Source organism: Apiospora hydei (genome assembly GCF_038363865.1).
Source record: "Apiospora hydei strain CBS 114990 chromosome Unknown utg000010l_segment0_segment0, whole genome shotgun sequence".
Classification (NCBI taxonomy): Eukaryota; Fungi; Ascomycota; class Sordariomycetes; order Amphisphaeriales; family Apiosporaceae; genus Apiospora; species Apiospora hydei.
In genome coordinates this window covers 524543-546226 of record NW_027117369.1, presented here as the reverse complement: position 1 = coordinate 546226, position 21684 = coordinate 524543, and the positions used below count along the sequence as shown (strand labels likewise).

The 21684-nt window shown below is 54.3% G+C and overlaps 5 protein-coding genes across 5 annotated transcripts; all 5 read left to right on the top strand.

Moving 5' to 3' along the window:
• Window positions 1-1964: 1964 nt before the first annotated feature.
• On the top strand, window positions 1965-3754 carry PG997_014335 (uncharacterized protein; the record flags this gene model as incomplete). Its single annotated transcript, XM_066818649.1, has 3 exons — window positions 1965-1969; window positions 2135-2316; window positions 2427-3754. The coding sequence occupies 3 exons, from the start codon at window positions 1965-1967 to the stop codon at window positions 3752-3754; spliced, it is 1515 nt and encodes a 504-aa protein (XP_066660837.1).
• Window positions 3755-5726: 1972 nt separating this feature from the next.
• On the top strand, window positions 5727-6937 carry PG997_014334 (phosphoesterase; the record flags this gene model as incomplete). Its single annotated transcript, XM_066818648.1, has 2 exons — window positions 5727-6503; window positions 6527-6937. 2 exons carry the CDS (start codon window positions 5727-5729, stop codon window positions 6935-6937), a joined length of 1188 nt encoding a protein of 395 aa, XP_066660836.1.
• A 4944-nt stretch (window positions 6938-11881) lies between these two features.
• Window positions 11882-12205, top strand: PG997_014333 (uncharacterized protein; the record flags this gene model as incomplete). Its single annotated transcript, XM_066818647.1, has 1 exon — window positions 11882-12205. One exon carries the CDS (start codon window positions 11882-11884, stop codon window positions 12203-12205), a length of 324 nt encoding a protein of 107 aa, XP_066660835.1.
• A 4020-nt stretch (window positions 12206-16225) lies between these two features.
• On the top strand, window positions 16226-18020 carry PG997_014332 (uncharacterized protein; the record flags this gene model as incomplete). Its single annotated transcript, XM_066818646.1, has 2 exons — window positions 16226-17479; window positions 17538-18020. 2 exons carry the CDS (start codon window positions 16226-16228, stop codon window positions 18018-18020), a joined length of 1737 nt encoding a protein of 578 aa, XP_066660834.1.
• Window positions 18021-19829: 1809 nt separating this feature from the next.
• On the top strand, window positions 19830-21659 carry PG997_014331 (Heterokaryon incompatibility protein 6- OR allele; the record flags this gene model as incomplete). The annotated part of the gene is made up of 1 exon (XM_066818645.1): window positions 19830-21659. The coding sequence occupies one exon, from the start codon at window positions 19830-19832 to the stop codon at window positions 21657-21659; it is 1830 nt and encodes a 609-aa protein (XP_066660833.1).
• Window positions 21660-21684: the final 25 nt, after the last annotated feature.

Sequence of the window (21684 nt, the reverse complement as noted above, 5' to 3'; positions counted from 1 at the left end):
GAGCTGAAGTCCGCCCGACAAAGCAACCAAGGTAGGGGCTGTCTCTCATCGTAGGCTCGTAGGTAGCCGGTGACAACTGTCATCTTTTGCTCCTCCTGTCAGTGCACACTGTCTCGGGGTGGACAAAGACTTTTTTTAGGTTGTGATGCGTGACCACGCATTGAGGGCCACCGTCAGTGCTTTTATGAGGTTAAAGCAATTTGGGCGAGGGAGGGAGAGAAAAAAAACCCGTCGACGATGGCTCAGCAATTGGCAGCAATGGCTTGCGGGCTTGCTTCATGTTGCTCGGGGGGTTGTGACAGGGTTGCATTTAAGGGAATATGAAAGTCAATTTACAGCAAATCGAGATGGGGTTTAGTGGACAGGCTTCTCCCTGGCACAGAGGCTACAGTGGGTACGTTACAGGGGGCGGCGTCGGGGGTTCTGGGCCAATCGCCCTGGCAGTTGGCACTGCCAGGTCACTCTACCGCAAAAGCAACGCGCAGAAGAACAACGCAAAGAATCGGCAGCAGGACCGGGGATGGGCTTCTGGAGGCAAACCGGAGGCACCAGAGCCACCACCCTGTCACCAGTTACACCACCAGTCACGGCGCGCTAGGCTGCAACCGGACCTGGATGGGGCCCTTGATCTCCTAACATGACCTGGACCTAACCAATATCCAACGACACGGTCGAACCTCCTGCTCCTGTCTTGTGTGTGTGTGTGTGTGTGCATCTATCTCTGTCTCTGGTCTCGGTCTCGGTCTTGGGCCTTCTCGCCATTTTTTTTCTTTCTCCCGCCTTGGTCTGCTCGATCGTGTTCGTTCGCTCTCCAGAGGCAACGAGTCGGTGGATTGTCAGAGAGCAAATACCAGCGATCGAGTGTTCGTCTAGTCTTGTTTCTTAGCCACTGGAAAGGCGCGCCGCCCAGCCGTTTGCATTCGCAATACAATCCATCAATCCATCAGTTTGAACCCTTACTGAGACTCACACACCCACACACTCCTTTACAAACCAAACCACCTCCTGGCTATCTCTCCGCCCTTCTCGTTCAACCCCCAGATGACGACAGACCGTCTCAGCTCCATTGTGATATACTGGAACCGCCACTCTTTTACCCAGTAGATAATCTTCATTCGTACGTTCGCAAACCGCCTCAACAACCTTGCGTCGCCCCCAAGCAAGTCACATGAGCGCAGGCTGTACTAACTTGTCCGGGGCAATCAGCGATTCAGTCGGGGCATATTACAAGACGAAACGTGCTTTCTCCCAACCTCACCAGCCAGCGCCTGTACTGTAGTTACCGTACCCGTTACACACCGCACCAGACTCTCTCGCCGCTTGGTCGTAACCACCGCGGGTCACGATAGTCACCTTTTTGCCCACCCGCCGGCCACTTTTCTTGCTGCTGGTTCAGGTCGCCTCGACTACCACCAGCGCTAGAGGCACCCGGCTTTTTAGACCGACTCGATCTTAGCCCATTCACTCATTCGACATTCCCTCACTCTAATTTTTTGGCTCTCGTTCTCCTGTGGCATCATTGGGCCGTTCAACTGGCTCCCCGCTTCCCGTCTCGAGCCACACCCCCCGAACCCGCTGTTTTGTTCTGGCTCTGTCGTTCGGCTACAGGGCTCGCGAACCACTCATCTTTCTCATCGGCCTTCTCGAGTGTCTCGTCACGCATCACTGCTCTCCTGCTAGGTCCGGTTAGCGCTGCTAAAAGGCTCCGGACTGCCGCATTCCTACATCGCCCTACGCCTGCTGGGGCACCGCATGATTCCTGACTTTTCTCGCTGCCTGGAAGAATCACACAGCCTGCCGCCTCCGACGAACACCAACACGCCCAGCATCGGTGTTGTCGCCTTTGCACCCGGTGCTCGGGATCGATATGGCAGCCATGTCCGCCGCGCCGGGAGCAGCCGCATTCGCCCACTCAAATACCTCTCAGGGGAACCACGCGGGTTGGAAGTCACATTCGGATCATCATGACGTGAGTCTGTCGTCGCCACGCTATCCCTCGGGCTGGCCCGCACGGGGGACAATCCCACGTCGCTGCCACGCTCGGCTGAGACATTGGATTTGCCCCTTGCAGCAGCGATGGAACCTTATCGGAAGGATTCTTTTGGGAAAATGTAGCTAACACAATTCATTCCAGGAGTACGCGCATGACGCGGATCACGACTCGACATATGGCTCGGCGAAAGACCCTCTTTATTTGCAAGACGAAAACGCGTACCGAGACCCCTTTTGCGAAACGAGACCCTAATGAGCCGTTTCCGGCCACCAAAGAAGCTCTCGCGAAACGAGACCCGAACGAACCGTTCCCCGCAACCAAAGGTAGGCAGGCACCACTTTGAGATGCGCTGGCAGACGAGGCAGCAGGACCCGCCTTGAGATGGGGGAACCTGGCTCAAGCAGATGCACAATTTGCTAACACCATGCAGAAGCCAATGGCGGCCGAATAGGACGACCTGAAAACAAACGAGCACACACGGATGGCCATATCGTTTCCCTGGATGACGAGGAAAATAAATGGATCCACCGTGATAAGCTGGCCAAGATCGAGAGCGAAGAGCTACAGGCCGCTGGCATTATCTTGCCCAAACCTCGCTCGCAGAGCCGCCCCCGCAGAGACCGGAGCACCGACAAGGCCAATGGGTCGAAACGTACGACAGACGCTTCGGACCACCATCCTGTGTCGAGGTCTAGGAAAAACTCGACCCAGACCAGTGGCGCTGCCGAGAAGACTTCCGACCCCGATCAAGGCGGTAGTTGGGATTGCCGCCGACCAGATGAAATAGCAGAGGATCCGAACGAGTACTGGATCACCAGTGAGTCACTAGGACCGAAAGGATCCCGTATACCGGTTGCCAAAGTCAGTCCCGCACCTATTCCTTTAGATTATCTCGAACGTGATGCCCCTGTCCCCCGCAAGATGAGCGGGACTCTGGCCCTCCCCGACGACGACTTTTCGCTTACCAACCTAAAGCCCCGATCAAGGAGTAATAGTTTAGTCCTTGACGAAGTTACCAAGTTGAGCTCGGCGCAGCAGCGTTCGACCAGCGACAACTCGCCAAAGAAGGCCCCTGTCCCGAAGAAAACCATCCCGGCCGCGGCCAGGTCTGCCTCTGCGAACCGAACAAACAACACGCGGCCCAAGACTCGATCTGGTACTGGCCGTGATAAGAACTCCACAGCAAGGCCAGGCACGCGGTCCGGCGAGCTTTCCCCGGTTGCTAAGTCTCCTGAGGGTGAGCCTCCGTGGATGGTGTCGGCCTACAAGCCCGACCCCAGGTTACCGCCAGACCAACAACTCCTGCCCACCGTCGCGCGGCGCTTACAGCAAGAACAATGGGAAAAGGAGGGCAAGTTTGGCAATACGTACGACAAGGAATTCAGGCCGCTTAATGAGCAGGAGCACTTGCGACCGCGCGAGACGCAGAAAACGCAGCAGCAACCTGAAACTGAGCCCGAACCCGAGGAGAGAGCAGACGAGTGGCCACTTCGGGCGGGCGAAGGACGTGCGGAAGCTAAGAGCCCGACCCCGAGCCGTCCTGGCACCAGTTCGTACTCGACCATGCCCAGGTTAAACAGCAAATCGAGCCAGCATCCCCCGATTTCCAGTCCCAGATCCCCATCGATCCCTCAGCAGAACCGGATGTCCGCCGCTCCCAGCCAGATCACTCGGGTACCGACCCAGCCAGAGCAACCTCCCGTGCAAGAGAAGGAGGAAGCGAAGAAGGAGGGCGGTTGTGGCTGCTGCGTTATTATGTAGACAGGCGATGGCCTACTTACTGCTGCGTGCACTCTGCGCAGCTGCTTTGGGGGTTAGCGGGTTTCTGGGGCCCTGACCTGACGACTTTACGACTCTCCTTTTCTTCGTTCGATCCTAGCGATGGTGTTTTTTCCCACCCAGTCTTCGTCACCAAGATTGCCAACCACACGCTGCGTCTTCCGCGCGTCTTTTTTAATCGATTACTACTATAACAACCGCCTTCGCAGTCCGTATCTATCCATCACACACAGCCTCCCGCCACCACTTACTTCACCGACCGACATTCAGGCGCTCTTGTGCTCTCAACAAAGTAGAGCAAGAAAAAGCTTGGTTGCAATCACTTTGCTTTCAGCAATCATATTTCTCTTTTACACGCTCACCACGCGAAACTACATTCCACCACCACCAAAATTCTCGGCGTTTATAGGATGGTCAAGAAATCCATTCCGGAGTTTATTGGCGTACATAACAGTTTTCCCCCATCTTCATCTCCCTGTGGGGATATCTTGTCCATCCATCGATCCCCCCATTTTTTTCCGGCTCTGGCCGGCTACAGACATGGAAAGCTTTTTTGTGTGTATAATCATCATTTATCCCTTTTGGCCGTCTATTCATTACATACACACTACTACTGGTTGTTGCTGTTTTTTTCTGAGCATCATGCATTCAAATCCCGCGGAGAGGCGAGAAGCGGAGGGGAAGGCCCCCGGAAGGTGCTATGGGGAGGTCAGTTGAAGGGTGAGGGCGCGGATGGTCTCGGGACGTTGTGGGCGGGACATGGAGAGGAGAGAACGAGGGAAGGGAGAGAGAGAGGAGAGGAGAGAGGAGAGGAGAGGAGAGAGGAGAGGAGAGATGATGAGAAGAAGTCGTTGACCCGGTTAAAAACTGACCACGAATACCCCCCGGGTTGATCTTCGGAAACCAGTACATATATTCTTGAGAAGCAGTGTGAAGAGACAGATATATCACCAATAACTTGAAGCTATGGATATGAATCTGTTCCAGCAAAAGTATTGCAAAGTAAAGTGTCGTTAGTACTTGGGCTTTGGGGGTCTGCTTTCCTTGTCTAGAAACTGTACATATCCCGTGTTGGTTACCTAGGTATGCTCGAGGTGATTACGTCTCCATTCGGAGATTTGCCGAGACAGCGAGTGATTCCCGAGTGCTTCGGGGATTTTGGCCGGAGAACTTGAAAGCTCCTGGTCCGTTGTATACGAAGGGGTCCATCGTGCTTCGAAATTACGGTGGTGTATTACGTAGTTCTACCCCTTTTGTACAAACTGTCAGTCAGCCTATGCTTTGTTTGTCCAACAACTGCATCCAAATTCGATGAACAATTTTTGGGCCAATGATCAGACTAGCAGCTTCTGATCTGATCTCTAAGATCCCTGTTTCTTCAAGACCTTTGTTTTATTTACTACTCGATTGGGAAACACAAGGCTTTGGGATCTTCGCATCAGTCACCTTGGCTGGCGAGATCTGATGTCAGGGTGCTTCTGCGGGGTTCCTGGGCCAAGGTCCGGTTTATGCCATCCCACCTTGTTGTGCCCACTGATCGGCACTGAGGTGAGCTTAAATCAGCTGCCATCCGTTCAATGATCAACGGGCTCAACGTAGCTTGAATTCACTCGTTTGCCTGTCGCTTCCTGTCCCTATCGAATCACAGAGCTTCAACGGGGTTTTATGCTGTGTAATATCTATTCTTGCATTTCTTGTGACACTCTCTACGAGCTGGGGGCGATAGATGGTGACTCATCTCGGCAGGCTACCACGGAACATTAGGCAACCAGCAGCTCTCCAGGGCAGGCAAGAGCTTTCGATTGGTCATAGAGCTTGTGAACGTGGCTCATCACGACTTCACTTTCGTACCAAGTTGGGACCTTACCTGGAAATCGCATACCTAGTTATTATATCATATACCTACTACTTTACCTGAATTCCCAAATCAGCATCGTCAACATCAACAACCAGCATGGCCACCTCTACTACTGAGCCACCCACAGCCCCTCCGGCAACGTCAGCAGCCGCATCATCATTGCCAACGACGACAGCCAAGCCAATAACGCGCAGAACCCGCATCGTCTGCATATCAGACACGCATAACTGCACCGTCAAGGTCCCGGCCGGCGACGTGTTGATCCACAGCGGGGACCTGACCAACACGGGCTCCCAGCAGGAGCTGCAGAAGCAGGTCGAGTGGATCGCGCGCCAGCCGCACGAGGCCAAGATTGTCGTCGTCGGGAACCACGACACCACCGTCGACGCGGCCTTTTACGCGCAGCACGGGGCCTACTTCCACCACGGGCAGCTGCAGGACGTCGACGCGTGCAGGAACCTGCTGCTGCTGCAGCCGCCGTTGCCGCGGCTACGGGAGGAGCAGAAGCAGCAGCGGGAGCATCAGCAGTGGATCTACCTGGAGCACGAGGCGCGTACGGTCCGGCTGACGTCGCCCGAGGGGCCGAGGACGGAGTTCAGCGTGTTCGGCTCGCCCTGGACGCCGCAGTTCGAGAGCTGGGCGTTCCAGTACAAGCGGCACCAGGAGGACGACGGGGCCGCCGCGAGCAAGGTCTGGGGCGACATCCCGCTCGACACCGATATCCTGATCACGCATGGCCCGGCCTTCGGACACCGCGACGAGACGAACGGGCGCGAGGCCGCGGGCTGCGAGGAGCTGCGGAAGGCCATGTGGCGCGTCCGGCCGCGGCTCGCGCTCTGCGGACACATCCACGAGGCCCGGGGCGTCGAGCGCGTGCGCTGGGATCTCGGGGACAGGGGGTGCGGTACAAGGAGGCGGGCGTCGAGGCCTGGGTCGACCCGGCGCCCGAGGGCGACAAGATCAGTCTGGTGGACTTGACGGCCAGGACGACGGGGCGGGCCCAGGACAACGACGGCGGGAAAGCGACGCGACCCGAGAGCCGACAACCTCCGACGACGGGCGACGAAGCGGCGCAGCCGGGCATCGGCACGCGCGGCTTGGGCGGGGACCCGAACTCAGCCCGGAGCGACCAGTCGGCGCTGGCGGGGCGGCTCGGACGGAGGGAAACCTGTATTGTGAACGCGGCGATCCAGGCGTCGGGCTATCCACACGTAGGCCCGCGCCTGCTCAACAAGGCCATCGTGGTCGACTTGGATTTGCCGGTGTGGGAGGATACGGATGGGAATGGGGATGATGGGGCCTCATAGAGCCAAAAGCCAAGCCAAGCCAGGAAAAGAACCGGTTTTCGTCGTTGGCGAGAAAAAAGACGGTGTGTGTGTGTGTGTATGTGTTGTAAAAAAAGGGGGAGGAGAACGGAGCCAACCCATCGACAGGCAGAACGCTAGCTGCTGCTGGTCGTAAGCCAGGCAAAAAAAAAAGCAGGACACACGGACTGCAATCACGATACCTACCTAAGTAACCTATGACTTGAGCCTTTGCGATTGGGAAATGGGCACACGACAGACAAAACACAACACAGACACAACCACGCCGCACAGGCGCATAACTTGGTTAATTGATCAGCGTCGCGCCGCCCCGTTTCCCGAAAAGTCCGTCGGGAGTCAGTCATCTTGGTCTGCGCGCATACAGTACCACCATCGTAGCCTCTGAGGTGGTCTCATCAATTCTGGTTTTTCTTCTTCTTCTTCTTCTTATCGTCTTTCTTCATCGCGCGCGTGATGCGGCTGTCGTGGCTAGGCGGGACCCCTTTTTACCTGGATGATCCCCCATGCAGATGTCATGGCACCTCCCTGGTCCCTTGTTAGCACCAGCACCGTAAGCCATGGCATGGACGCCGGATCGACGGCTAGGGAATAAGCACTTGTTTAGGTAGATTTTATGGACTTCATGATGACTACATCAGACAGACAGATAGACAGCCTCACAGCCTCAAAAAGGACCTATTTTGAGAGATTCGATACCGGCCGCGGGGAAATAGTTCCCGATTTCAAGGAAGTCTTCGCAAATGAACATCTCATCGTGTAGCACGTGCTCCCGAAATCGTAAGGGTCCTTCCCGGGTGGTGGTTCGACACCTTCAGTTCAGCCTTGCGGGTTCGTTTAATATGTGTTGGGCAGCAGCGTGGGACCGTCTGATGTTTTTTGTCAAAAGCCCGCCCCTCTTCCGTACGTAGTTCACGATGGCTTCATGTTTTTGCGATGCGAGCATACTCAGCCCATTGAGCCAAGGAGAAAAAACTTTCTCGGGGCTGACATCTAGGTCATCCATCATGCGATGATTCTGCTTTTTTTTGCCTCCCTCCCCATCCGGTTTCGTTGTCAGTTGGGTACAAACGACGAACTGGCGGGTGGTTCGGCCGACAACGACGCCCGAGCTCTGAGCTCACGAACTCCCCAATTCCCCAACTCCCAACTTCCCAATTCACTTCAGTACTCACACGCATCAGGCGCGTCTTGACTCACTTTCGTCGGCTGTCCCAGCCGAACAAGCAGAGCTCGCCCCGGAATGTCTTGCATGAAGAGACATCGGTGCCCACTAAATCAAAGAACCCGATAAGGTTTCGCTGCTCGCGTGAGACATTCTGACTCTTGTGGCGGCAACTCTCAAGACACGCACGCGATGGGTTCTTGTTTAGTACGGGTAGTCGTTTCTTTTGACACCAATGCATCTAGTAACACTCACATTCGCACTTGTCAGTACATGCTGAGGCGATCCTTGGCCTTTCGGGTATGTCTGGCAGGATGATATTCGACGTCTAAGTTTGCGATGTCTCCAATTCTCGCAAGGCAACTTGGCAAGAACTCCATAATGTTTTCTGATGCTGCTGTCTTTGGAAGTGCCAGGTGTTGGCATACCTGTGTTGGATGTCAATCCCGTCTACATAGCTTGATCGTTGGATTGTCGATCATCTTTAACAGAGTTAAGCGATCGCGTCGGTAGATCATCGACAGAGTTAAGAAATTGCCTTAGCATTAATCATCATCCCAGGCATATCCCGCCGTTCGAGTCCTACCTCGGGACGGGAGTTGACTTGGGACGGAGAGTAGAGCAATAGAGTTGGGTTGATATGACATGCATAAATGCCATGGCCCCAATTGCGGTACTGCATGCCATTTAGTTGATGGGCGAGATTGTTTTTCTAATGCTTTCCTTTTGTTCGGGTCAAAAGCTAAAATGACGTTGGCATATGCTGAACGGAGTACGGCGAAAGCATCATCTGAGACCTGACCCTCCCAACTGAACGGCAGGGTCTTTCCACATTGTACTTACAGACAGAGAGAAGGCTGAGAATCTCGAGGTACATCGTAGCCTGGGCGGGATGCAAAAGTGAGACATGCAGGAAGGGAGAGTGCCGTGATCTGTTTAGCAGAACGACTACGGGCGCTTCGAATGGGCCCAGGTCGGTCAATGACATCTGACAAATGGCGGGGTAAAATGGACTGCTGCAGGTAAGCAACGAAAAAGTTCAGACTTCTCTTGACGATTCAGCAGCACTGCAACGCTGCAAAGCATGGAAAAAACCGACTTGCGGGCCTCCGAATGCAGCCTCATTGTCTTCCATGCCGTCTGAATGGTGCAAATATGGGGGAGAAGAGGGGGAAAGGCTGGGATATGCATGGGATGAGAGCCGGGATGCCTGGACGACTAGACGGCTTTTTCACTTTCTGTTCTGTCCGTATATCCAGCCAAGTGAGTACCTAGTAAACGGGCTTTAGACGAGGGGGTCCGATGCAGACTCCTCGTGTCGACTTAATGAATTATTCGTACGCTATTTTTTGCTTCTTCGCTCTCAGGGATCCGGGAAGCGTGGAAGTTGAGCAAAAGAGCATGTAAGCCGTTGTGCAATTGCAGTAGTAAACATGGCAATCGAAGGGAAGACCCGGTATGCGTGCAGCAAACAAACACATGCTCTCTCCCTACTTGCCTGCCCAGCTTCCCTTTCGCTCACCGCCCATGCATCTAACGGCGGTCCTAATGCGATGCGCTGCGCATAACGTCGTCAGTTGCTCTCGGGTTTCCGAGGGGCAGCATGATGGCTTTTTTTTCGCGCATGCTAGGTTAACTGCTAGTTCCGACGGGACATCGTGAGTATCATCATCCATATTCGGAGGATCTTCTATATTTGTAACACCAAGCCTGAGATCGAGGATATATCGTAATAATGTCGCAAAAGCAATTCGTACTGTATTCGAGAGGAGCCCATCGCCAGTCGAAACCGTACCGTACGAATCCATCTTCTGCGTCGAGTCGACTTGGCGGCATGCAGCTCCAATCCAAAAGGAATCAGGGACTGAGGGGTAAAGTCCGATTATGGCGGGGCAATCTGGGAGGGCAGGCGACTGATACGACGAGTACGACCTTTAATCGGATCCTCCTAGGGCGCCCCTATGCTCCCCTATGCCCCCTATGCCCCCTATAGCGTCATGTACCTACCGCCATAGTCTGTATCTAACGTCGTAGTATTCTCCTGGCTGCTGCAGAACAAGAAACCGAACGCAGGTTTCAAGTCATGAGCTGGGTGAGATGTGACTCTCGTTGTCTTGGTATCGCGGTCATGTGTTTCCGAAATTGTGGTGTCCGATGGAGGCCACTAAGGCTGGTTGGCCCTGCTGTTTGATCTCTCTCTCTCTCTGGAGTCTCTCCATTTGATGCAAAAGCTAGGTTACAGTTGCAGTATCAGTATCGTACATACCTCGGTGACATCTGCCTAGTCTCCAACGAAGTATCTGCAAGCCTGCTGTAAGTCTGTGATTAATAACGGTAACCCCCCCCATTCAACCTGCGCTTATTCGTCGAGTCCATACCCATATGTGAGATGGAAAAAACTTGGATCGGACTTTCCAATGTAAGGGCACCAAGGCACCAAGGCACCTGCACCTGGCCAGCCTGGTAAGGCCGGCGGGCATCCACAAGTCCACAAGGCACACACCACTGTTACTCGGGGCTCGGCTCGAGAACGGCACTGGAATCACGATGTTATACATTCGCTATAGTTATAGAAAAGTCACAACCGGTTTTTTGCTCCGAGAGAAGAGCGGGAGAAGCATGCGCTACGACCATTCTATCCTATTTCGTGGATCATCCTTGGTCGTCGTGACCGTTGACCGCCGAATCAGGCAAGAGGTGGATCATTCCCATAGCGAGTCAGAATGGCCCGTCGCCCGTTCAGCCAGTCGTTGTCTGTTCATACCAAGCCATGTTCAACGGCCAAGCAACCAAAGCCTCTGAGGTCCCAAGTCCTAGATAGATGATAGATGCCCGTCAAGGTGGCAGTATGTCGAGAAACGACTGGCGACGAGCTGCGGTGAGAAATCCACCCTCTGCCCTCCACACGCGAATTGTCCAGTTAGGTATAGGCCGCGATTGTTTCTATCTTGGGCGTGGCTTATTCGTGGTGGTACCTACATTCGTAGCCGTATTCCTCACATGTATTGATTGCCGGATGAAATTCTACTGGGTGGAAAAGGCACGATGTGACTCCGCTTGGCGCCCACCCCTCGCAGGCAGAGAGAGGGCATTGCAGACGACACGATATCACATCCCACCATCCCACACCACCCATTTGGAATGCTTCTTACTTACTCTAGCGTACGATCGCACATACCATGAGGCCCCCCAATGCCCATCGTCCCGTGGGTATAGTAAGAAAAAGGCGCCCTGAGGATCGTGATGGCGGGTGCCTGTGTGATTGTGTAGCACACCCTCTTCGCGCTGCTTGCACCGCCTACGCCCTACGCAGGTTCAATGTACCTGCTTCTTCGGCGTCGCGATTGGCTACCCGGCCCAGGAGAGTCTGACCTCTCAGTGCGGCCCTCGAGGTCGTGTGTGACCGCGCACAGTCTTACCACAGTCGGCAGCCAGGGTCCAGCCGAACTGCTTCCAGTCGTTCCATGCAGCTAGGACTTTTGACTGGTGAAGGTTAACGTCCCTCTGACTGGGTGGACTTGGCTAGACCCGGCTGCACCCTATGAGGAAGCATGCACATGAACTGTCCTTGTGTATGTCAAGTCAAGCAGTAGCTTCGGCATCGTCGTCATCATAGACCCAATGAGAAAGAAAAATTCAAGAAAGTGCGCGATAGAGCAAGCACCCCATTATCGTCCACGGACAAATGTGGTTGACATTTTTTCTCCTGCTCCCTGTTGCGTTGCTGCTAGAGCTGGCTAGCTTCACTAGACGATGCAGCTGCTATGGTAGCTTCATCAATCGTCGCTCCGGACAGGAACGAAGCAAGCAATCACCTGCTTTCGCGGGCTGCAGAAGAGAGCCGAAATGGTTTAGCACCCGGCGCTCTTATCGAGTCGTGGCCCAACAGCCCGCATTCAATTATTTCTGCGCTTCGCGTCGTGCGTGGCCTGATGCGCAACAACCAACACGTGGACAGCGTCTTTTGCAAGAGAGATGATGAAATGATCCTCAATATTGGACCTGTCGGCGACGGCGAACAGGTTGTGTGTGCATTCATCAAGAAAAAAGAACCACCATCACCAGCGGCCCAGCAGCTGCCAGCGTAGCGACATGCTTTCTGAGGGTCGGCAAGTGATTTATAGCAAGACAACAGGAATGAGGCTGCCAATCCAGTCCTGGTTGGGCTGGGGCTTTTATGTAATGTGCTGATGGTGGTTGTCTGGAGGCGACTTCACACTGTGAGGGAGTTTGACGATAGGTGAATAACGACCCAATCGGCACGACGTCGGAAAGCTGCCGGGCTGCATCCAACATCCCATGTTTCGAAGCCCGTGGAATTGTCACGATGCTTTGGCCTCGTCCGAACCAGTCAGACGCATACCGCCTGCGAGTCGCCCTTCGCGATTGGACGGGGTGGGCCACCCAGCGTCCCCAGGGCCTGCTTAGCTGTCAAATCACCCAGCGTTTAGGGGACTCTTTTTGGAGGGGGCCCTCTAAACATGTAATCGATAAGCTAAGCGAGTCGTCCTCGCGCTCGCAAACTGCTTACCACACTGGCCACACTGGCCACACTGCGTAGCCGAAGCGCGAACTGACGCAGCTGCACTCGCAAGCCTGCGCAAGCTGCTATCATGGCGATGGCGATTTGCGTACAGTATTTGCGAAGGCCGGTAGAAGGGCCAGAAAAGGGCCCCCCGACCCGCCGCGCCCAGCCCTTTGGAAATGGCCACGGTGCCAGCTGTTGGCCCGTCCTCGCCAATGACCATGAGGCCGCCAGGCCGTTGGACGCGTCCGCCGATCATCTGAGATGCGGTGGACAAAGGAAACTGGGGAAAAACTACATCATAGGGGTCGTCTAGGTCGTCGACCTCGTGGCTCGGATGGATGATCCACGGTTGGGTTGGGCTTTGGGGGAGTTTGTAATCGAACAGTCATGCCAATCCATGGATGACTCCCACTCGTGCGTGAACCGTGACATACATACATACATACCGGACGAGAACAATGAAGCTGGCGAGACCACGATAAAACAAAGGTGGAGGTGAAATTGAGGATATAGTCGAGCGACTTATTTCGCTCGCCGTGTGTTCACCGCCCATTTGCACTGATGTACCATTTCCCTTACCGACGGAATCGCGCACACGTACAGCACCACCGGCGCAAGCAACACCGACTTCCAGGTTTCAACGGCAGTAGCTTCTCTCGACCTGGCGGAGCCCACCCCCACCAGACATTGCCGAATCGAGCAGGACTCGGTCCTGGTCGCCTTGTTCTTCACCAGGTCAACTACAGACCGCATTTGCGAGGGGAGGAGAAAACAACAATTCGCAATTCGGTCGGGTATCGTGGTGGATTGAGGTGATCGGACTGTAATCAAAAAGCAAGGCTGGGTGAAATAGGGGGGATTATAGCTTATAGCTCTCGCGTGGCCGCATGTCCCTGTTTTGCCTAGAAGACGAAGAAGAAGCAGAAGAAGAATCCCATTGCATATCCCCATCCCCATCCGTCAACAGTCATCCGCCTCTTCTCACCTTGGGTTGTCGAACGATTGTTGTTGTTGAAACACACAAGCAATCAATACCAAGCTTGCACTGCCACTCTTGCCACCAAAACCCAGCCCTGTCAGGAACGCGAATCAATCTGGCGAGGTTTTATAGCCCGACACATACTTGGATTCCAGTTTCGCCATCTCGAGAAAAGTCGCCTTCTGCACAAATCGATAAAGGTACCTACATTTACATACATTGGGGATTCTCAAGGGAGGCCCATTTTCATCCGGCAGGCTGGGATCTACCATCCTCTCTGCCTGCATTGCATTAGGAACATCTCCATCCGTCGACAGACCGACCCCGACAGCGACCGCCATCTTACTCAGAGAGCCCTGCTCACCTTTTCCTCTGGCCGTGTCGTTTGGCTTTGTTCGTTAATCTGTTGCACATCTTTCCTGCACGTACACAGGCTCATCTGGAATAGGATTGGACGTTCGTCGTTCGTGACCCGGCTGGCCGTTTGTTGCGCGCACTACACCGACTGATTACACAACCACACCACACTCACACACCCGAGACCAGGGGTATGATTATCTAAGATCACAAGGTTCTTGCGTCTTTTTGGTTGGTTGTAGCACCCATTCCATTGGTCCCAGGGCCTGGTACATACCCCGGACGCCCTGGCCAAATACTCCTACCCCTTCCCTGAGGATCAGAAGGGCAATAGCAGCTCTACCCTGACCTGAAGAAATAAAACGAAGAAGAATAAGCAGGTCATCATCATCAGCAGCATCATCTGCTTCGTCATCAGCCATAACTAGGACCGACAGAGATTCAATAGCTTTGCCGGCTTCTTCCTAGGTCGACTGCTCCCTCGCCAACCGGCTTGGATCAAACACGCAACACCATCTGATTTGCAACTCTTCGGTACGGCCTAGCGGGACCGGATCGCCAAAAGTTCAGATCCTCCTTCACCCGACGCCCTCTGCATCGAGGGTTCCTACCGCCAACCCCAACAATACGACAACGTGCATCGGACGGGGAAAGGCAGCTAAATTCTCAGCTCCGAGATACACTGTGCAAGGGCAGTGTATTTGGATCACCTCTAGCTCAGAGGCTTGTCTATTCTCGCCTCTTACCTCCGAGTGTGCTCCTCTTAGTGAGCGCGAGACAGAACATTACGGAAGCAGGAGGACCAATTGTGCAGTGCCAGTGTGCAAAGCGTCCAACTGTGCTGTGCAGCAGCAGTTGTGTGGGTTTTACGACCTTGTACCGCTTTAAGCTGAAGAAAAGCACCGGCCAGGGCGAAAAGGGCGAAAAGCCAGCGTTGATCCCTGCTCAGCTTCAGCACCGTCCCAAAGCCTCCGCCCGTCAGTCGCCCGCTTTCCAAGTCGCCTGGCGCCATTTTGGCCCGCTGCCAAAAGGGACGATCGCAAAAGCGCAGCGGTAGCGCATCCCTCACTCGATTGATTCTCCAGTGTCCAGTGTCCAGTGTCCAGCCTGGAGCCTGACCAGCCCTCGACTCAACTGTCTGCGCAACTGAGTCCTGCCACTGTGAGTTAGCGTTAGCGCATTACATAGGTACTCCAGCACCAGCACAAGCCTGTGCGGTACTTGGGTACATACCTACTTGGCCTGCTACCAACTACTGCCACCTGCCTTGGCCAGACAGCGCTCTTTCGTCACTGAGTAAGTACCGCGCCAAAGTACCCGACCCCCCTCCAAGTGCCCCCAGTGCTGCAGTGGCCAGTCAGCCTTCTGCGATGGTCTGGTGTATTCTATGGGATTGGACATCACTCACTGGTTGATTGACAGAATACTTCCAGGCCCGGAGACTAAAAGAGGAAGTGGCACGGCCGGTGGACACCCACGCAGCACCACGTCGACCATTCAGCAGCGCCCTCTCGGCTCCATACGCAGCTGCATCGCTACTTTGCTACTTGTACCTCCCATTTTGTATCCTGACCTACACTCTGCAGAGCCAGAAGCTCAAGTGCACTCAAGCCTCAAGAACCGGGCTCACCCTCCATCAACTCTGGTCTCGCTCTCTTTCCTCCTTCTCCCTCAAGTCACGCCGTGACCTCATCGCCAGATCAACCTGCTTCCTTCTCTCAACCACCCAATTTTCCTCAATCGATTCCCCCCCAAACCCAATCCTCCCACCATTACCACCACCGACCGCACACACACACACTCACACACACTACTGGGACAGTCCGATCCCGATCCCATCTTGTTTTCTCTGGAGCCCAGTTCTTAATTGCATCTGGTCTATCCCCTTTTGAGCCCGCCTCGTGAACTGCATACTACCGTCCCGTTCCCCGGCTTTTACATCATTTCCTCGGCTACCGACACCTCTTCTTGTTTCACTGCTGGTCAAACGCTTCAAGACTTGGATTGCTAGCATTGCATTCTTCGCATTCCATGCGATAGACTCACTCGACAACAACAACAACCACCACCACCTACAACCCACCAGAGAAAGCTGCTGCCTTTCGGTTTTCTTACCAAGGACTCCAAGCAACATCCACACAACGATCCAGTCAGCTGCAGAGCCAAGAAGCAAGCAATTCAACCTCGTCAGCAAAAAGGCCCCAGACGGCGGAACTACCGCAGTCGCAACCACCGCCCGTCATCATGTTTACCCTGCCTGATGATCCCTACGCACGCTTAGGTGTTTCCAAAGATGCTCAGATTCCCGAGATCCGGTCGGCGCACCGGAAGCTGGTGCTCAGGTGTCACCCCGACAAGGTCGCAGACCCGGAACAGAAGGCCATCAAGCAGGAAGAGTTTCAGAAGGTGCAACGAGCGTACGAGATGCTTTCAGACAGCAAGGAGCGGCAAAAATACGACGACATGGTCCACGCCAACGAGATGGAGAAGCAGAATGCCCGCATTCGCGCCGAGCAGCCCGCATACTCCAGTCGCTCGGCTCCCCGCCGCGAAAACACCACCGAGTCCCATCACTACAACGTCAATGTGAGGATGGCCGAGCCACGCTTTGAACGGTCAGCGTCAGCGTATGCCCCCTCGCCAAAGCCCGCCCCCGCTTACACTTCGGGACGAACCCCTCCGCGGTATGAGGAGAACCCCTACAGCAGCAGCTACGACGACGGCCGGGAACACCGGAGTTCGCGGAAAGCTGCTGGGCCGTCTTCCTACGAGAGGGAGGCGCCTTCTTCGCGACGCGCTGAGGAGGACAAGAGGTCGAGAAAAGAGGCGGACAAGGCCTGGGAACGGCAACGTGAAAAGGCTGAGAAGGACTCGAGCAGACGGAAAGCTGAAGAGAAGGAGCGGGATCGCAGGGAAAAGGAGAAGGAGAAGGATCGCCGCAAGAAGAAGGAGGAGGCCTCGCAGAAGGAACGGAAGCATACCGACGAGAAGCGCCACCACCGAACGCCGTATAGTGAAGACGAGCCTGTCGTCGTGGAAGCGGTACACAAGTCGGAGAAGTCGTCATCCAAGACCAAAGCCAACATCCGAGCCAAGGTTGTCGAGGCCGCTCCCATCCGGGAAGCCATCACCGAGGACCGCCACCGTTCGAAACAAGACGCTCATCTGGAGTTTGCGGCACATTATTTGCAGACCTCGCGGAGTAAGGTGGCTCCTGGACTTTCTCGGGCAAAAACCTATCACCCCACATCGGGCTGGACACCGCCAGTGCCAACACCCCCTCCGGCTGTTGGTGCTATGGCGCCGCCGCCGCCTCCTATTCCTGAAGATGACGAACTGCCAAAACGGTCCTCGGCTGCTCGCCGCTCGTCGCATGACACCCCTCGTTCTAAGCTCTCCTCATCGCACAGGAAGTCGAGCAGGACTGAGGAGGAGCCGCGAGTCATTCCCGGCCTGAAGAAGTTCAGCACCATGCCCAGTCGTCACTCGCCTCCTGAAGTGCCAGAATCCCCTCCTAGGATGCATCGGGCACAGACAGATTCGTACTCGCGCCCAGCTCCCGGTGCGGCTCCTGGGCCCCCACCCGGGTCTCTCCCGCGCTCAAACATGGTACTCGGCGGCACCTGCAGAGGAGGACTACCGCGACCGGGGTCGATCGAAGCACCACCCCCGCTACCATAGCGACGAGGACTACGACGATTACTCCGAAGACGACGCTCGTTACTCGCGTCGCCCGTCGAGACATCACTCGCCCGAAGCTCCCAAGACCAAGTTCCGCTACACGGTTGAGGGTAGCAAAGCTATCCCCGTCCGGACTCGCGCCGAGTCGCCCGGGAGACGCGGGTACAAGGTGCCCTACTATGGACACGAGGCGAACTCTGGACGCCCGGTGGCTTCCTACGAGTCGTACGACCAACAACCTGCCTACTTCCCTAAAGTCAAGTATGCTCCGAAATACGGCGAGCACGACGTGGCCTACTCTACTACGTCGGAAGCCGGATACCGGATGACGGAGCCCCCTCAAGTCTACGGATACTGAGAGGGCTTCCCACTCCTCGGTGCCACCACTCTTCGGGTTTGCGGTGTTCTGCCAAACTAGTGGAAATCTCATGACAACTTCAAAGTTGATGTATTTTTTGCTATTTCTTTTTTTTTATCGCATTTTCACTGGCGTGCGTTGTTCTGGGAGATATAACCTGGCTTGAAGGGCCACTTGGAGTTTGGGTGGAATATTTATCGGGCATGGGATTTTCACACAATCTATCACACCGATTTGAAATTCATGAGATGCAGTAACGATTTGATGTCTTGGATGATGAAGGTTGGCGGAACGAAACGCTTTGCTATGGATGGATGGATGGCTGAGAACGAACGGGGTTTCGAACTAAATACAACAAACCCTTCCGCCGTACCCTGCTATGAGCTTTCTCTCTCTCGCCCTCTCCCGCCAGTCAGCACTTCGATTAGTCTCACCGGAGATCATGTCGTTACCTGGCTTTTCGCTTGTATTCCTGGATGAACTATTCTTGATTTTCTTGCTATTTATTTGTTTCGTCATGCCATAATGCATGCACACACACTCACGCACGCTACGTCGTATCATACCATATCACACATTATACACACACATATCTATACACCGATTGCATCACCCCGTCTGGGAAATTGGGGGTTTCATTTTTGGGAAAGGGATCGGACACTGGGCTTGGGCTGTACAAAGGCGCGACATTCGTTTTTATTGGAATGGGACTTGACGATCGAATCGAATCAAATCGAAATTATACCCGACATTCGTTATTTTCAACACCAATACGACAAGGCGTTTCGTTCTGCTGGATACCACATTCGTTCTTCGCCAAGTGCGGAATTGGGCTGGTCTCGTGGTGTGTGCTGGTGTGCCTCACTATGCATTGGCAAGGCAGATTGGAAGGATGGGAGGAATGGATCGACGTGGCAAGGCAATGTCGACGGGAAATGCGTATATCACACACCGCACACAAAGTGCATACATACATAGATGGAAACGAGAAGGCAACAGGCAGGCAGCAGGCAGGCAGCAGCAGGCGATGGCTTCGTTGGAAGGCGAAGTTCGTGCTGCGGCGGTGCTGTTGGCTTTTCCGTGGGCTATGAATTGACGATTTGCGTTGCGTTGAGCAGCAGGGTTTCTTCCCCCATCCACAAACATATTTTCGAGTCTCTTATACATCCATCGTGACTTGTCTGGCTTGTTGCCTAATGCAAGGTAAGTGCGAACCAAGACATCATTCGATTCGTTTATGCCGAGATGGCAGTGCCAATCCTCACTTGTCCCTTCCGTAAAGATTGAACTGGGGTCTAGCGATTTTGGGGCGCGACCCACTTTAGGACGCACTTCACCTGGAGATGCCTCGCCCGGCTCTTGCCCTTTTTCCCTCTACTTCTAAAGACCATCCAAGAGCTTAGATACTAGGTATCGACGACAGACAGTCTCTCGCCTTCATGTCGGGTAAGTATACTACTTCGAGAACCAATTTGGTATATCACTGCCTTTGTTGATGCACAAGACTCACTTGAAGTGGAAGTTGAGAAGGCAGTGTGCTTGGCATATTGGTTCCTAACGTAGGTAGGCAGCCGGCCACTGAGGTCGACACCTTCACAGCCTGCTGCTGCTAACACAACAGGTGAAGTCTACAGGCTAATGGCTATGCATTGCTTTCAATGTGAAACCCTAGGATTCTACTCCAGCTGGTTGCATCCCCGCCTCGTGTCCGCCATGGTACTCCATCGTTCCTCTTCTCTTCTCATCATCGAAGACCGGAAGCACGCAGTCCATACATGATTATTTCATACCTTCTTCTCCAAGGTACCCATGGAGTGGCATGATGCTTTTTGCCGTCGTCTCGATCTGGCTTCAACGGGCGGGTTGAGAAGCTGCCTGAGCTGCGGTTCGTTCGAGGAATCCGGTTCACAAGATAGCGCGTCTTCCGCCCTCCCACATACTCCAAGCATCGGCGCACCTGAAGTGCCATCACACCCTGCGCTCATCCAACAGAGATCGGAAACACGCATCCTCATTCTCCGGCCCGGCGAGTTCGAGGATCCAGTCCACGGTGATCTGCTAATTGTCGACTTTTCCTCCAAAGAGCCATATGAGGCGTTGTCGTACACTTGGGCTGACGAGTCGGGTGATTCCACTCTATGCAAGACCATTCGGCTTTCTGGACGGCCCTTTCTGGTCACCGCCAACTGCGAGAATGCCCTCCGACGCCTTCGGAGAAGATTCTCTACTCGCCGCGTGTGGGTCGATGCCATCTGTATTGACCAGAAGAATATCAGTGAGCGAGGACATCAGGTTCAATTGATGCCGACCATCTATTCTCGTGCCAAATCCGTGCTCATCTACGTCGGCGAGGCTTCACACGGCACTGATGAGCTGCTCTCAGCAATTTCTTCGAACGACTATACAGGCTTTGGTTCTGAGGAGTTGGAAGTTTTCTTTGAAAGAAGATACTTCAGTCGCGTATGGGTACTACAAGAGGTGGCATTGGCCCGCAAGGCAGAATTGATCTGCGGCGCTTCCACTATTCCCTGGGCGACCTTCAAACGGGGCGTGAGAAACATGGACTTCAAGGTCCCTGTCCTGCAATTTGATCATCGTTCCTACATTGATTCTCACCAACTTGTGGACATGATCTACTTTGCTGCACAATGCCAATGTCAAGATCCTAGGGACAAGGTCTACAGCTTGCTCGGCCTTTTCCCATTCACAGCAGGTCGATTCATCACGCCAGACTACAGCCTTTCAGTGGAGGAAGTATATGCTGATATGGCAAGATATATCGCCTCCGAGTTCTCCTGGGCTTTTCTGCTCAGGCTAGCATCTAGGCTATCAGATGAATCGCCTCATGATTGGCCGTCATGGGTGCCGGACTGGAGGAACTTAACATCAACTTTACCCTCAGTGGGACTGCCCGGTTTTGAACCATCGCAGCAGCCCAAGTCAATCCCTGCTATATCCCTAGAGGGTTTCGGACCACAGCCCAAGAGTCCTAACCTATCTATAGATCTCCAGCTTTTGGAAGTGCCTTATTACCAGGGTCAAACACTGTTTTATTCCCCTGGATCGCTGCCTCGTACACCGCGGTACTACCTGTTTGAAGGGGAGGACCCGATCCCGTCAGCAGAAATCGTCATGTTTGTTGGCGCCTATAGTTATATGTTCCGTTGGCTCCAAGATCGTCCAGTGCGTTTTCCAGAACAGAACCTTCAGGGGGCTCTATTTCACTTCACCGGCGGATCGGAGGATGATTCCGGTATACCGGAACCGCATGCAAGTACCAAACCTAGGAAAACGCTTTCTTTACCCAGGCATGGGGCAGAGGACAACGGACAGGCTTTCCCAATCAAGTGCATCGGCGTCACCGACCTTCTAGGCTATCTGAGGGACCATCCCGTCATGTGGGACCAGATAGTCTGGGACATGCAAGATTGGGTCAACCCCGAAAGCCCGGGGTGGGCGCCAATGTATATATCCATGGAGCTGGTGACTATCGGAGAGCTTCGGACCATCGCTGCTGGAATGCCCCCAGTCGACGAACAGGCGGAGGCCCTCTGGACCGTACCGGAATGGGATCGTGCAGTCACCCTGAAGCAGAGGTGGATTTCACGGGACTTGGGGTGTCCAGAGCAACTGGATTGAGAGAGTTTGTGCAAAACGCTTCCAC